Genomic DNA, 16,238 nt, shown 5'->3' on the forward strand with positions numbered 1-16,238 from the left:
TTGTGTGTTGTTAAAATAGCTTAGCTCTGCCTTCGCGCTTTGTCAGGGTTCTGTCAATTGGGCCTTTGATCCTGCTTTTGGGGAAGTTGACTCAGGGGCGGCTTGGATCCCTTTGTTTGGGATAGGGGTGTTCACACCTCAAGCCAGAAAGAATGGGAATTTCCAGGCATCTTTTAGAGGAAGCTATGCAAAAGCAACTCAACCTGCCCTGCTGCATTGCAGTCTTCTGCCACACCACCTCCCAGGCAGGAATGTCCAGCTGTCAAAGCACAGGATGCCGCTTGGCTTGGCTTGGCTTGTTTTGTATTTCTCCTTCCCTTTTAGGTTTTGTGGAAGAAATGCTCAGAGTCATAGTGCAGGAGGAGGTTGGGATTCTGTGGCACAGTCTCCCTGGTCAGGAAGACAGGAACAAATCATTGAAGGAGGAACTTGGGCACTGGTCTAAAGCTTTCTGGTCTCTGAAAGCACATCTGGGTTTTCTCTTCCCTCCCCTGAGGCTCATTGTGCACATGCTTCCAAGCATCTGCACCAATGAGGGCTAGACACTTGCTTTTAACAAAAATAACCAAGAAGAGATCTGAGATACTACATTGCACAGCCATCCCACAGGCATGCTGAATACAAACAACCCTGATTATCCTCTGCCAGCTGAACAGTTGAGCTCCCTGAAGCTGTTCCCTCTTGTACTTATTACTCTGGTCCTCTTGAGGTCTGATGCAAGTCTAGAGATCTTTATTTTTGTATTTTTGCTGATGAGGGTGACGGGTTTTTTTTAGTCGGTACGCTACAGAACATTAGGCGAGCCAAAATGGTTTGAGGTGGGGCGGGGCTGCTTCTCTCAGCTGGAATCTTTGCCATCAGCCAGCTTCCTCTGGAGGAAAGAACCAGGACTGTGACCAGAAGAGGTTGCTGTAAACGCGTCCATGTGTCCCTACCGTATTGTGAAATTGCTGTCTGATTACAGTGGGTGGGGCTAGTGCTATAAATTGAAGCCTGGTCAGTCTGGAATTTGACAAAAGATGGTTCACATTTCTTAACCCTCAGCAGTCTGTGTCCACTGAGCCTGCTCAGCTGGGCTAGTTTGAGGGCCCTTCCCACTTCAAGATGGTTCTTAAATCCTTTTTTTGGACTTCTGCAACCCTTGGGTATAACCCTTCATACCTTCCTCTTGTGCGTTGATGGTGCTGTTCTTGGTTACATGAGGACCATCACTCAGAGAATTGAGTTCGCTCTCAGTGTATAATAAACCAATATGGCCAGGGGTTATCCTTTATACCAGCCCTCTGTATATGATAGGCCAAGATGGCCAAGGGATATCTGGTTATCTCTTTATACCATCCACAGTACATAGTGTTCATGAGTACCATGTGTATATACCATGTCTCACATTTTAAAGCAGTTCCCCTGTTTTTAAATGTGGCCCTTCCTATTGGGTAGGGGTCCTGTGGCCCCTTTTTGCCAAAGAGTTGCTTCATGTTCTATAGAAACAGGATTTTTCTATGTGAGAGAAGATGGCCAAGCATGCCTGGTATGTTTCATCAGCACAACCAGAATGTCCTCTCCCTGTCCGGCAGCAAATGCACCATGTGACAGATGATGCATGGATGTTTCTTTACTTGTGGCCTGTTCCTGTTTGGCCCTGATAGTACAGTTCTGCATCAGCATTTTTTTTAACATTCATCCTGAGTTTGGCAGGAGGAGGTGAATTCTGGGGATTAAGATGGATTATTTTGCAATGTTTGTAAAAATTGCCAGACAAACAATCAAATACTTTGATTTAGTCCCTCCTTGTTTACATGGCCACACTGTTGTGTGGAACATGGGATCTTTGGTTTATGTTTTGTTTTGTTTTAGTTCTTGTAAGCTGCCCTCAGCAATGCAAGAACAATGGATGGGTGGAGTATACATTTTCTAAAGTAACTAAAGTAGATGCCATGCCAGCACTGAGCTCCTCAATTGAAAGAATGTTCTGGTAGGGTTTAACCAACAACCTCTAATCTTTCCCCCTAAAGCTCTCTTCCAATAATGCACTAAAAATGGATCTGTTTCTCTTCTTCCCTTACATCTCTGAAATCCTGTGTGCAGAGGGTGAGCTAGGAGTGGGGTTAGCTGAGATTTGGAATAAGGAATGGAAGGCTTAGTGTGTGGTCTGGGAGGTAAATGAGAATTTAACCTGTTCATCCTTTTCTTCAGTGAGGGTTCACATGGGATGGTTTCTGAGCTTGAGTTGCAAACAGAAATCTTCATATGGCACAGAGTTGGATTACTACTCCTTTCTCCCTCTCTAGTAACCTTGATGTGTATAAAACAATGGCAATTCTGTCTTAAATTTCCTCCTCCTTTTGCTTTTAAGTTGTCATTGAACAGGTGCACTTTAAAGTAGCCATGATAAAACCAGAAGATGTGTAGCTATATGGGCTGTTTGCAGTCTGAAGCAATTCCATAAAATATTCCCCCAAATGTTGATAGTGGAATATGTTAAATATGGTGGCACTATCCTACATGATAGGATGGGGATAGCACTGCTGTTCTGAGCTGGTAGGATAGAGGAGAAGACGTATCTGCTGTCCGACAACCATGTGATGCTGTTGCTTTGGATGAGGTGGGCTGCGTGTTTTCAGGGTCTACAGAGGAAGGTGTGTATGTGTGGTCTGCCTCTTGAACAGCATCTCTGACTTTGTCTCCTTGTCTTCCTGCAGATCTGCGCTCTTCTCTTTGCCAGCCTCTACATCCTATGCTACTTCATCTTAACCCGCTTCAAAAGGCACACGGACTTCACCACAGGTACCTAACTGGGAGCGTGGGAACTTGGATAAGCAGCATCTTACTCCTCTAGTCACATGGTTTTCAAAGTGTAGACTTGGCTTCCTTGGAGGCATGGGAAGTTGCCAAGGGGAGGTAGTGGTTCCCATCTGACCATGCCTCAACTCCACCCGGAGATAGTGCCAACCCAACCGGTGTGGTTGTGGTGAGATGTCCCCCAGAATATGCACATTATGGGATATATATCTCTGCCACAGCAGCAGTTCTCCCCCCACAGTCTTTTGTATCTCTAGCATTTTTCTCCTTGATCCATATTAAAAGTATTCTGTGGGCCTATGCAAGCCAGACTCCTTTTTTTTTTTCTTTTGCACCGCTTGCTCATGGAACTATTTCTGTCTTGTAAAGTTTAAGCCTGATGTAGGGAGATCCACTGTGCCAGCCTTTCACAACCAGATGTGTTGGGCTACAACTCCCAGCATTCCCCAGCAGCCATGCTGGTTGGAGGATGCTGGGAGTTCTAGTCCAGCATATCTGGAGGGCGCCAGGTTGAGGAAGGTTGTTCTATACCAAGATTTTGAATGCTCCAGCTATAGCCCAATAAAATCCTTCTCTTCTGCTCCCTAGCAATGGACAGTTTGCAGGATCATTAGGTTCTCTTTCCCCCAACACAAAAACTGGGGATGCTCTGTTTCCTCCCTCCCTCCCTGTTCCACAGCCCTCCTGAATGGCCAGTTATGTCAGCGTCATCTTGGCTCGCTAGACAAAGCTGCCCTACTTACAAGCAACAACGACCAATCTATAGCAGTCCTTCCCATTTATTTATTGTATTTATATCCCACTTTTTTTCCTCCTTAAGAAACCCAAGGTGGCATACATAGTCCTCCTTCTCCTCCATTTTATCCTCACAACAACAATCCTGTGAGGTGGGTTGGGCTGAGAGTCTGTGACTGGCCCAAAGTCACCCAGTAAGCTTCCATGGCCGAGTGGGGACTAGGACCTGGATCTCCTGGCTCCCAGTCCAACACTCTAGCCAGCCTTCCTCAAACCCAGTGCCTTCCAGATGTTTTGGACTACAACTCCCATACCTCTCCACTGGCTGTGCTAGCAGGGGCTGATGGAAGTTATAGTTCAAACATCTGGAGGGCCCCAGGTTGGGGAAAACCAGCTGCTTTAGGCTTTTTGCTCTGACTTCTGTGCAGAATGCATTCCCTTGTAAGCGAAGCTGCCAGAGGCAGTACATCTCTTCTTCCCCTACTGGGTTGCCTTAGAGAAGCCATATTCCCCAGTGTCCCTCAGCACCAATGAATGAATGAATGAATAAATAAATAAATGGAGAGAGGGAGGGAGGTCAGCCCCTGTGGAAAGGCCTTTTTCCTTCAAGTTGAAGTTTGTTTACACTGTTAACTTAGTTGCTTTGGCAGCCGTTGGCCTAGGCAACCTGGGGACTGGGCAACAGGGTTCTCAGGGAGCCCTTTCCAGTTTTGCAAATAAGTACTGTGTCTGCAATTAGATGCTGGAGACAATGTCCTGGGCACAAAGTATCTGGGCAGGGCAGTAACAAAGCCCTTTCACACCCAAGTTGCAGAGATCTTGTGCTTTGTCTCCACAGCAAGCCAAAGTTTATTTCCCAGAATGCTTGGTTCCAGCATAGGAATAGCCAAGGGTTCTTGGCCCTGAAAAGTAAAGACAATGGAGTAATTTTAGTTTTAAAAATTGTCCACTTTTTATCTCCATGTCAAACAGTTGCTGTTATCCTTATCTTTCAGTCCCCTGCATAGTTATCTTCAGGGCTGGAAACATCACAAATTCCTGTTTGATTGGAGAATTAAAAACTTAGTTCTGGGAAGGTTTCAGCCGAGGCTGGTTAGGTGTGCTAGTTTCTGCTATACGCTTTGTTACACATGCATGCAGCTCAAGTATAAGCTTGATGCAGACATACATGTAGCAAGACAAGCTTTTATTAGGCCCTGGAACCAGAGAGAAGTAACATTTCCTTTGCCCATGCCCAGATACTATAGGTCAGGGGTGGGCAGAAAGTAGATCTCTAGATGTTTTAAACTTCAGCTCACAACATTCCTGACAATTGGCCATGCTGGCAGGGGCTTCTGGGAGTTGGTTCAAAACTTCTGCTGATCTACCTTCTGCCCACCCCTGCTATAGATGATTGGCTCCCTGTGTGGCTGCAGTTGCTACCCACTGAGTTTGCAAGAGATGCCAGGTGGCAGACTCTCCTCCATCTGGGACTCAGTTTGTATGTTACCTGGAGAAGGAAAGCTGTGGAAAAAACATTTCCCTATGGCTGGTTCACATGCTGCCTCTGGAGATTCCATAAGCCTGTTACCACATGGATGGCATGACTATGGGGCTGTTCACACAACATGCTAACCCACATTCAGTGGTTGAGTGTGGGTTGTTTTGAATCATGGGTGGTTGGTTGAACCATGGGCTAGCATGTTGTCCGAATGCAGCCAGGGTGGCTCATTAACCATGCAGTGTGGCTTTTTTTTTTTTTTTTTAACAAGCCACCATGAGAACCCATGGCTTGTGTTGGGTTGTTCAGGGTGGTTAACAAGGAACTGGGCTGCATTCAGACAACATAACCCACCCTGCGGAAAACATACTGTGTTGAGACAACATGCTAACCCACAGTTCAACAAAAAAACCCACAGTTCAAAATAACCCACACTCAACCACTGAGTGTGGGCTAGCATGTTGTGTGAACAGCCCCAAACAGGATGATCCCTGCACCAGTGCTATGTGCTCCCTTCCCCCTCTTCCACATTGCTCTAGTGCACCTGGTTTGGGAAGGAGCAACCAGATTGGGGTGACTCCCCTGCCCCATGGCTGGAGCCTGAGGTGACATGATAGATGAGCACAGGCAAGAAATTCTAAACAAGTTTATAATTAATTAATTACATTTATATCCTGCCTTTTTTCCTCTTTAAGGAACCCAAGGTGGCGTACATAGTCCTCCTCCTCCATTTTATCCTCACAACAACAACCCTGTGAGGTGGGTTGGGCTGAGAGTCTGTGACTGGCCCAAGGTCACCCAGTGAGCTTCCATGGCCAAGTGGGGACTAGAACCTGGATCTCTTGGCTCCCAGTCCAACACTCTAGCCACTACACCACACTGGCTCTCTGGTTTCCCTCTTTGCCCCCATATCTCATGCCTGATGCACTGTGAAGCAAGAGCTTTTGCCAATCCTGGACTTTTCTCTTTCTCCCCCCGGTATTCTTTCATATGATTTGGTGTATTTAATGTTGGTATAATTGTGACTCTGAGGGAAGGTGATGGTCAAGCACGGAGCAAATGGCTGATTGTGCCCAGAAGTGCCTCACAAAGGCACTCTGCACAGTGATCCAGAGAGACCTGTGTCAAGTGCCCTGCAACAGGGTTGTGGCACAGAATGGGCTAAAATGCCCCTCCTTACACTCCCCAGCCCAGCTCCTAAGCCCTCAAGGGTGCAATCCTGTGCATGTTGGACTTTTTTTCTGTCTGAACAACTCCCAGCATTGGAAGTTGTAAGACTTTTTTCTGTCTAACCATGGATGGGATTGCATCCTAAATCAGGATGCCTTTCTAGGCTTCTTCTCACCTGTGTATGTTGCAGATTTGCTTGTAGTACTTCCTTGATCTAACAGGAACTTTTGTAGGACTTGGACTGGGGAGGCATGAGTTCAAACCCCACTCAGCCATGAAGCACATGGGGTTAGCTTGGGGCAGGCTGAGATGAGGCAATGGGCCCACCTTGCAGTTTGGTTCTGAAGATAAACGGGGGTGGTGAAGAGCTGTGTATGCTGCTTTGAGCTGCTTGCTGGAAAGGTGGGTTATAAATGGAGTTATAATCATTTTTTTCCTTGTTTCTTAGTTGATGAAGATGCTGCTGTCAACAGGATTGCGTAAGTTCCTCCCTTTTCTACCTCATCCTAGTGCTGGCCTTCAGACATCCCGTTCTCCCCCTCCCTACCCTTTCTCCCCTCCGCTTCCTCCGTTATCTCCATGACTATAGTTTTTTCTGCAGTTCGAAGTAAAAGGAGAATCAAACTGAAAAGAACTGTAAAGGTCCAGCTGACATTTCCCCATGTTTCTAACTATGCATTTCAGGAGACCATTTATAAGATATCCTCAAAATAGTTCTTATAAGGGTACAAATAAGGAGGAACGTGATACCTCTCCTTTAAATGCGGACATCAACAGTAGAGAATGGAGTGGCAGGCACTGCTGAACAAGCGAATGATCCCCACAGCATTCAAGGAATGCTACTCACATTCTTTGGATCAGTCTTCCCCAAAGTGGTGGCCTGCTGATGTGTTGGACTACCATTGGAATGGCTGGCTGGGGGATGCTGGGAGTTGTAGTCCAACACACGTGTGTGTGAGCACGCACGCATGCATACACGCACACACACACAACATATATGCATGTACAGACACTTTATGGGCTGGTTCACACGATCAAATAAGCCATGGTGGCTTGTTTAAATAGGCAGCATGTGGGCACGATTAGCCTGGGGCTGGCTTGCTGTGTCGTCCAAACCTGGGCAGCATGGTTAGTTTGAGAAGGAAACAACCCTCCAATAACCCAACAAGAGCCCATGGATTATTGGAGGGTTGTTTCTGCCTCAAACAAACCATAATGCCCAGGTTCAGATGACACAAACTGTGCATCGGGCGGGTAATTAGACTAATGGCGCCTGGAACGCGCCACAGTGGCAAGCCACGGTAGCTTGCCTTGATCGTGTGAACTGGGTCTATCGGTATCATTGTGAGGGTGCAGCTAGGTGAGGACATAACCTCCTTTGCCATCCCTTTGTCAAGGGAGTTTCTGATATGAGGGATAGTCTTTGTTTTCTCTGGCTGTGCAGCAGCCTGTGTTACTTCTGATGAAGGGGAATTATGTCAGCTTTGAGGAGACGGATGGCGGCTCTCGTCTCAGCCCCGGCTCCTTCCACTCTCGCTCTCTTCCCCCAGACTGTGGCTGTGCACCTTCACCTTGGCGGTGTCCCTAGGAGCTGTGCTCCTGCTTCCCTTCTCCATCATCAGCAACGAAGTGCTGCTCTCCTTCCCGCAGAACTACTACATCCAGTGGCTGAACGGCTCCCTCATCCACGGTGAGCTGGAAGGAGCGATGCTGGCTTTGCTTGCGGGGGCTGTGGGAGGTGGAGGGGCTGCATGTGCTATGGGACGTAGCCGGGGGTATAATGGGCTGGATCCCCTCCGTTATGCTGAGAACAGAACAACTGGGCCTCCAGTGCATCCACCAGACTCCTGAGAATCCCTGTTTTGAATAGTTGCGAAGGGAAGGGCAGGGGACATGTGGCTCTCCAGATGTTGCTGGACTGCAACTCCCATATGCCCCGGCCAGCAATGGCGAGGGCTGATGAGGGTTGCGAGCCAACAACATCTGGAGAGCCACATGTTCTTTCTTCCTGCTCTAGTTCTGGCTGCCCAGGCAAGCTTAAAAAACCCAACCAGCCCTGACAGGAAGGAGAGTACTTTAGTTTTCAGAGCTCTCTGGCCCCGGTCTTAGTTTCTCCTGTCTTTTTAAAAATGCCATGATAGCTTTCTGGTGTTTGTCACCAAATGCACGAAAGGGTCAGTGAGAACGGGAGAGGCAAGCCCTGTCCCCTTGATGACAGGCGCACCAGCAGCATCCCCCAGCTGATGCCCGAAGGGAGCCACTACAATGTGCATAACGCTTCCACCACAGAAGTGGGAACCCTGGCTGCGGGCGTGCGTGGGAGGGAGGGATTTGGCCCTATTCTGTGGGCCAGATAGACTAGTGATGCAAGTCTGTAACATAACTGTTCAGCAGCACATTTTTGAATCTGCCTTTCTTTAACTCAGAGGTGGACAACTTGTGGCCCTCCAGCGGTTTTGGCCTACAGCTCCCATGATCCCTCACCATTGGCTATGCTGGCTAGGGTTGATGGGAGTTATAATCCAAAACCTCTGGAGGGACACAAGTTTCCCACCCCTGCTGTAAATTTTGACCAGGGTTTTTGGCTTTTGAGAGTGAACTAAGGCCCTTGGGAATAGTTTGGAAGGGAACCCGGCCTGTAGGATCCAGCGTTGAGAGGAAATAAATGGGACCAAGGAGGCTGGGCAGCTGGGCACTGTGGATGTTATCCCGAGTTGTGGAATAGGATGGGGTCATATGGAGGCAGGGAAGTAGAGTGCAGCTCCAGGAAAGCTCGAACTGGATCCTCAGTGATCTGCCTCTACTTAAATCGACCCCTCTCTCCTTCTCCTTAGGGCTCTGGAACCTGGTGTTCCTCTTCTCCAACCTCTCGCTCGTCTTCCTCATGCCCTTCGCCTACTTCTTCACCGAGTCTGAAGGTTTTGCCGGGTCAAAGAAGGTATCAGCTGCCCCTATGACCTCCATGCTTCCCTTACTCTGCCCCAGCTTTGAATCAGAGTTTAATCACCCTTTTATGTCACCCTTCTCGCTGTCCCTCCAGGGGCTCATGGCCCGTGTGTATGAGACATTTGTAGTGCTCCTCTTGCTGACATTGTTGATCCTGGGAATGGTCTGGGTAGCATCTGCCATTGTGGACGATGATGCAGCCAGCAGGGAGTCTCTCTACGGTGAGTTGCGTCTCCTTGTTCTCTCCCTGTTTTCTCCCCACTGCTGGGGGCTTATGAGTTCCAAAGCAGAGGGGAGACTGGAACCTTAAGTTGCAATGCACACTTATCTGTGAGTAAGACCCCGTGAATACTGTTGAGCTTGTATCTGTCTAAGTCAGCCTACATGGGATTTGGCTGTAAACTGCCTGATTTCCCTACTGCCACCAGTATGGCCTAGTGCAGGGGTAGTTGTTTTTCTTTTTTTTACATGAGGCATGTAGCAAGCATATTAAGTCCTTTTGCATTCCTTTTCATCAGCTTTCAATATTCTAACATGCCAACATTGGGTGCCTCAAGCCTGGAATTCCAAATGCAGGCAAAACACTCTTCTGTGGGTGAGCAAGAATCAAATAAATTTGGGCTATCTGTGAATGGTGAAAACAAAGCAACACAACTGAAATAAATAATTTGCTATCTGTCTAGCTGCAGATTGAAATTGGCTAGCTGCTAATAGTGATGTGCTTTTTTTTTAATAAAGCACTTGTCTAGTGAGATAGAGCAATAGAAAACTGAGCCAAAATTGTATCCTTGGCTCTAGGTTAGGGGCAGGCAGAAGGTAAGTGGGATCCACTTTTAGATCTCACGGTGATTTGCAGAAGATCAGGGGATTCTGACTCCCAGTGGTTTAATGATAGTGACAACCAAAAGCCTTTTTCCTTCCTGAATAAGGTTGCTGAAATCAAGAGAGATTGGGAGCTGGGTGGGTGGGTGGGGAGCAGGAATTAGATATGGTCAGAGGCATGTTCTGCAATTCTCTGTCTGCTTTCCTGAGCCACAATTTTGCACCTGGCTCTGGTTGGACCTTGGGGTTCCAGTGAAAAACAAGTTAGATCTTGCCAGCCTAAAAGTCTGCCCACTCCTGCTCCAGGTAATGACTGAAATGTCAGTAATGAGGATAATGTGAGGTGGGTAGAAATCCCCCTGCCTGGACAACGAAAATTTGGGTGCCTGAATAATTGAGAAGTGGATGTTATGACTCTCTACAGTATTGCCCTGCCTTGACCAGGCTTTATTTATAATATTTGTATCCTTCTGTATGTTATTAAGTTCTCAGGGTGGCATACAGATAAACAGTAATAAATGTATTATTACAAATGCACTCAGCCACACGCTAAGCATGGGTCTGAATCAAGTAGTGGCAAAAGGTCTTTGTACTGTGGCTTAATATCTTACCATTGGGAACTCTGGCCGAGTGCTCCAAGGATAGTTGTGGGGCCCCTGGGATCCGAAGAAGCCCAAGAGTAGAGAACATGGAGCAGGCCCCAACACTCACCTTAAAGGGCGTTTCCTCTCAAAACTCGGAGAGGTGCTCTACAACAGGGCTGAGCAAACGTTTTGGACCAACTCCCAGCAGCCCCTGCCAACACGGCCAGTGGTCATGAATGCTAGGAGTTGCAGTCCAAAATGTCTGGAGCTCCATTTAATGCCAACCCCCGTTCTAGAGAAAACAGAGAATGAGAGCCATCGGGAGCCTGTGCCTTGCAAGATCTCTGGCTCTGGCATGAGATTGAGGTCTTGTGAGTTGGAAGGGCAAAAGGCCATCTCTCTGGTGGAAGCAGCGGCTGGAAATTGGGGCCCCTGCGTTGCATGACCAGCAAGAGAATGTTAGCTTTGGGAGGAGGCCTCAAGATCGCTCTGTGCTCCTAGGAAGGGCCTTGGAACTGCCTCTGCTTTGTTGTCTCAACTTCCTTTGCCTGTGCTATCTGTTACAACACATTTCTTCCAAATGTCTTTCCCCCACAGACCTCTGGGAGTACTACCTTCCCTACCTCTACTCATGCATCTCCCTGTTCGGTGTGCTGCTGCTCTTGTGTAAGTCCCTTGATTTTCATGCTTTATTGCAGAGGTAGGCATCCTGGTGCCCTCCAGATGGCTTGGACTGCAACCCCCATATTCCCTGATCATGAGCTGGAGCCGATGGGAGTTGTAAGCCAAAACACCAGGTTGCCTCACGGTGCTTTATTGGGGTGCTGTGGGGAGGAGGAGGGAGGGAGAACTCTATGCCAGGCCCGTGATCCAGACCGGAAGCTCAGACAGGCTCTCAATGTCTGGGTTTAGTTGCCAGTGTGCACTGTGTTCTGTGGTGTATATCGCTATGTTGGATCACTGTCTTGTCCTGGGTTCGCCTTTTTAAAATGGGAGTTGGGTGGGTGATAAACACTTCCTAACTCCCTGTGCATCTGATCTTTGGGGTTCTAGTAATAAACCTGCTGACTTCATCTCTTGCATAGGAAGCTGCCTTTTGCTATGTGTCCGTTGAGCGCGGTCTTGTCTACTCTGACAGGTAGCAGCTCTCCAGCGTCTCGGGCAAGCAAGGGTGTTCCCCATCACCTGCAACCTGGTCAAAGGATCAAGTATAACTGGAGGTGCCTGGGGCTGAATTTTTGCCTCCAGCAAAACTACTATCGTAGGCCCCAGGCAGCCTTCCCTAGCTTTCTGTCAGACTTTTTGTGTCCTTCACGCGAGCGCGTGTTTTTCAGGACAGTGTGTTTTTTGAGGCTGCTGGGAATGTATTTGTTTGGAGTTCCAAAAAGTGTTCTGTGGAAGGGAGGGGAGGGGTGACAGCATCTCTTTGAAGAGCCCCAAACCATAGATTTCTTGCGCTGCAGAATGAGGTGACTTGGGTATAGGTTTTCTGGGCCAGCTAGATGCCCAGAGTTGTGACCAAATCCAGGAGATGTTCTGTGTCTGACACTGCACAAGCAAAATGGCCTTGCGGCTTTGTCCATCTGGCAAAACAAAGCAGAGGCAGCTGCTTGCTGTGTGCTGTTCCTTCAATGTGGAGAATAATGCCACCTCCTGGCAGATGAGTTCACGATGGATTTACAGGCTGGTGCTGTTTTTCACCTCTCTCTCTCTCTCTCTCCCTCTCCCTCTCTGGCCTCTGCAGTGTGCACACCTTTTGGCCTGTCGCGTATGTTCACTGTCACGGGGACGCTGCTGGTGAAGCCCAGGGTAAGAGCTGAGGTGGCTTCAGGACTTGCCAGGCCTAGTACAAATGTGGTGAGGGGAAAGCAGTCAGGAAAGCAACCTAATTGCTTGTTAACAAAGGATGTATTTAGCTGGGAAGGAGGAAAGGCAGAAGGAACAACAGGAAGTGGGAATATCACCCCGCAGAGGGTTTGGACTTCAATTCCCATCATCCCCAGCCAGCATGGTCAGTGGTCTGGAATTATGGGGGTTGTAGTCCGAAACATCTTGAGGGACCAGGTTGGGGAAGGCTGATTAAGATCCAGTTGGCTGGGAGATGGAAGGGGCCAAGGCTGCAGAAGAAGGATGTGAGGCTGTTGTTCAGCAGGTGCCTTGGAGGCCATCTTACTGACTCTTTTGCCTTCCGTCGGTGATGGGAGTCGAGGTGGTGGGCATGTGGTTCCTAGGCAGTCTCCCATCCAGGCACAGACCAGACCCAGAAGTGTTTAGTTGGAGTAGGGTGGCTGCATCTGGCGCCTCCTGGTTGTGAGCTGGGAAAGAACCCTAAGGGAGCATGGCACTGGACATACAAGAGGAACCAGGGCCAGCGAGTAGCAGGAGCCTCCTCGGAGTGCACTTCTGTGTCTCCTGAATGCTGCCTCTGGAAAGGCTTGCATCCGTGTGCTGCGCATCAGGTTGCCACACCGTTGTGGAAAGTGCTATCCTGGCGCAAATATTCAGCATCTGGGAATATTGAGCTGCGTTTTTAAAAATGCAACAGTGTAGCCCAGCGGCTGTGGAAAGAAACATGAACATGTGTGCTGTGTCCAGTAATGTCCCAGCAGCTTGCAGGGTGGGTGGAGCCTGAGGGGAGGGAATTAAGTAGGAGTGCCATGGCCTAGGGAGCCTATAAAAGGGTGGTGGGAGCTATGCATCCTGCCCGCCCCCAGTCCGCTTGTACTGTGTGGGAGTAATCTCCTTGAAGGAGGCAAAGCGAGTAGCTCTGTCCCCAGTGTTTGTGTTGGGGGAGCAGGGTGGGTGGGTGGGGGCTCGATTGCCTGTTGTCTCATATCTCCCCCCCCCGCTTTGCAGCTACTGGAGGATTTAGATGAGCAGCTGAACTGCACAGGGTTTGAGGAAGCTGCCATTTCTCGCCAGATCAACTCTGGTAAGTGCCCAGCTGAGATGGGACAGAGCGGGGACTTGGCTGATCCCATCCTGAAATGCCAGTGCCTGCATTCATACATATTTGGTATGTAGTTAGGCTGGCCAAGTTCTCATGCCTTGAAAGTGAGGTTGCCAGCTGTGCCCACCATGGCTGATCCAAATTCTCCTAACTTTTTTTGTCTTTGCCTTGCACAGGGAAAACTTCCTGCTGGCTCAACTTTGATATGGAAGTGCTAAGACAACAATATCTAGCAATTCATGCACACAGGATCACACTGGGTAAGAATTAAATAGGGGTGGGACATGGCGTTGGGAGTTCCAACTCTTCTGTCCATGTAGTGCCCTCCAGATGTGTTGGACTACAACCCCCATCATTCCCAGCCAGCATGGCCAGTTTGTTTTGTTGTGTGGATAAATTGTGCAGATTAAGCAAACTTGCATAAGTGTACCTTTGCTGCATACTGCTACTACTGCCAGCCCTAGGGTGGGAGAAGGGGTGATATGAAATACTCAGTTTATGCCCCCTACCCCACCCCAACACATGCACCTTCAAGATCTCACCAGGTAAAGCCCACTTTTTTTTTTTTTTGCCATAAGGCAAGTTGTGGGTGTACAGATACACTTCTTTCTTGTTCTTTTTAAAGAGACATCAGAGTTCACCAAAGTGCTGCATTTTGCATCTGATATCAGCTTCTGTGCTTGGCACAATGGGACCACAGAATATACTGATTTATTCCAGTCTTATAGCCTTACCTTTCTCCAGTACAGAGGATCCAAAGTAGGTCACAAGATCAGTTTAAAAACCATAAAATAAAATGGCACTGATCAAAACAGCTTCGCCCTGCTGCAAAGGCCTTCCTTCACTAAGAGTGTCTTCACGGTTCTTCTGGAAACCTGCTAGGGTTTCGTTAGATCAGCTTCCTGGAAGAGAAATGTGATTACCATGATGCCACCACAGAGAAGGCCCTGCTCCTGCACTGCTGCCAATCTGACCTGTTGAAGTTGGCGATGTGCAGAGCAGGGACCTCCTTGGAGAATCTGAGAATGTGAGAGAAGGCACTCTCTAAATAAGTGTAATTCACAGGGACCTGTCTTTTAGTTGTGGAGCAATGCTGTGTCCTGGAGGGGACGGAGCAGGGCATCCAGTGATCCGTGGGTAGACTTGAGCATTCCACACAGCTTGTTGTAGCCCCATGATGGCTGCTGCTTCTACTCTCTGAGACTTCCCCTTCACATTTCCTATTCCCATTCTCCACACTCAGGCCTCCCATTCCTTGCTGAAAACCAAGAACCCAAATTCTTTGGAAACTTACCTTGATGGCAGAAGAATTTTTTGAAAAAAATGCAAAATAAGTAAATGTATGCAAAAGGTGTTAACTTCCATAAATCCCACCACAGGTCAGGCTCCTGGATTCTAATCCCACCCCTGCACCTCTATTAGTTTTTGTTTGATGGTGGGGTTGGGGGAAGAGATGGGTCCTAGCTGTACTGAGATGAGTTTGCTCTCCTTGGTGGAGAACAGGGAAAGAGGAGTCTCTTTCAGCCAAGGGCTGAATTTAAGGTCAGAGAAGCTCTCATGTTCCAGTTTTGGGTGGGGCCAAAGGGTTGGGGATAAAAATCCAAAAAGATACTAGCATATTGTATCTTAAAGCTCTCACTGCCAGCAACTAAGCCTTGGGTGAGGGTTCCAACCTTTGAGAATGGCAAAAGAACCTGCACAAAAGCCAGGAAACACAAAGCAATTTGGTGGCTGGGGGAAGTGGGTGGGGCCAGAGGAAAGGGTGGGGGCATCTTAGGGAAATTGGGGGGGATGGATTGGGACCCCAGGAGGGCCCCTGAGCCTGAGGTTTCCCACCCTGGGCAGAGAAGGGTGGAATGGATGTGATGCTTTGGGAGCTGAGGAATTGTCACAAGAAGTGTGTCTGGGGAGCTGTTAAGCCTCTAGTCATTCAACTCCTGTACGTTGTGTGTGTTTTTGTTTTTCGCAGAAACGCGTCGCAAAGCCTCGGCTTGGCAAAGAAACCTGGGCTATCCCCTGGCCATGCTGTCCTTGCTGTTGCTGACGGTAAATGTCTGGGCTGAAATTGGTGTTGGCAATTCTGCTTTGGTACAAATCAGTCTTTAAACTACATCTTATAGTCAACTGGCCTTCCGGAGTTGGGGAAACAAATGCCTAAGTAGACAACTGCAGGAGGCTTCCCCTTGCTGTATTCTGGGAGCCCTCTTTGCATCTCCTGCCTACCGAGGAACCCTTTGCATGTTGCCAAGGATTCTCTGGCATGTTAAGCGGTCTGCCATTTTTGGCTGGCCTTAACGGCTAAGCCAAAGGTCATGGTCGCTTGCCCCTGCTGGTTTAGGTGCAAGGTGTCTGAGTAGGGGCCAAGAGAAGAAGTCGCTTTTTTTAAGCCATTCCCCGCCCACCTCTCCAGCTCCAAAGCTGGGAAGGAGGCCCAAGACTCATAACACTTGCCAGGCAATGCTGGCTCACTTGCTGTAGCAAGCAAAAATATTGACGTGTGGGCTTATCCTAAAGCAGGGGTCTTGAACCTCCTCCAGCCCAAGGACCAAATTCTCAAAAACCGGGAAACCACTAAACAATGGGGTGTGGTGTGTCCGGGGAACCCCAGAGGGCTGGAGTAGAACCCTGGCCTTGAGGTTCTGCACCCCATCCTAGAGTCCTTGCTCAGTTCACATGTGGCACTGGTCAGAATTGCTGGATTTCTCTGTCATTCACCCAGGTTGTGGTTGTGCCCAAGAATACTCCCGAGATT

At 48.6% G+C, this 16,238-nt stretch overlaps 1 protein-coding gene across 3 annotated transcripts in view; it reads left to right on the plus strand.

The window, feature by feature from the left end:
- Nucleotides 1–16,238, plus strand: part of LMBR1L (limb development membrane protein 1 like) — a 46,500-nt gene that overhangs the window by 20,944 nt on the left and 9,318 nt on the right. For all 3 annotated transcript variants that reach the window (XR_014788176.1, XR_014788177.1, XM_084837327.1), the window contains exons 2-11: nucleotides 2,700–2,784; nucleotides 6,633–6,663; nucleotides 7,735–7,874; nucleotides 9,019–9,122; nucleotides 9,225–9,351; nucleotides 11,134–11,202; nucleotides 12,281–12,345; nucleotides 13,393–13,468; nucleotides 13,663–13,746; nucleotides 15,456–15,532. Coding sequence is in view for 1 of the 3 variants with exons in the window: in XM_084837327.1 (XP_084693453.1) it covers nucleotides 2,700–2,784; nucleotides 6,633–6,663; nucleotides 7,735–7,874; nucleotides 9,019–9,122; nucleotides 9,225–9,351; nucleotides 11,134–11,202; nucleotides 12,281–12,345; nucleotides 13,393–13,468; nucleotides 13,663–13,746; nucleotides 15,456–15,532 (858 nt within the window). In the remaining 2 variants the exon portion in view is untranslated. The remainder of the gene's footprint in view (nucleotides 1–2,699; nucleotides 2,785–6,632; nucleotides 6,664–7,734; nucleotides 7,875–9,018; nucleotides 9,123–9,224; nucleotides 9,352–11,133; nucleotides 11,203–12,280; nucleotides 12,346–13,392; nucleotides 13,469–13,662; nucleotides 13,747–15,455; nucleotides 15,533–16,238) is intronic.

Source organism: Heloderma suspectum, chromosome 2 (genome assembly GCF_057233095.1).
Source record: "Heloderma suspectum isolate Gila_16-S chromosome 2, 16-S_ref, whole genome shotgun sequence".
In the NCBI taxonomy this organism is placed as follows: domain Eukaryota; kingdom Metazoa; phylum Chordata; class Lepidosauria; order Squamata; family Helodermatidae; genus Heloderma; species Heloderma suspectum.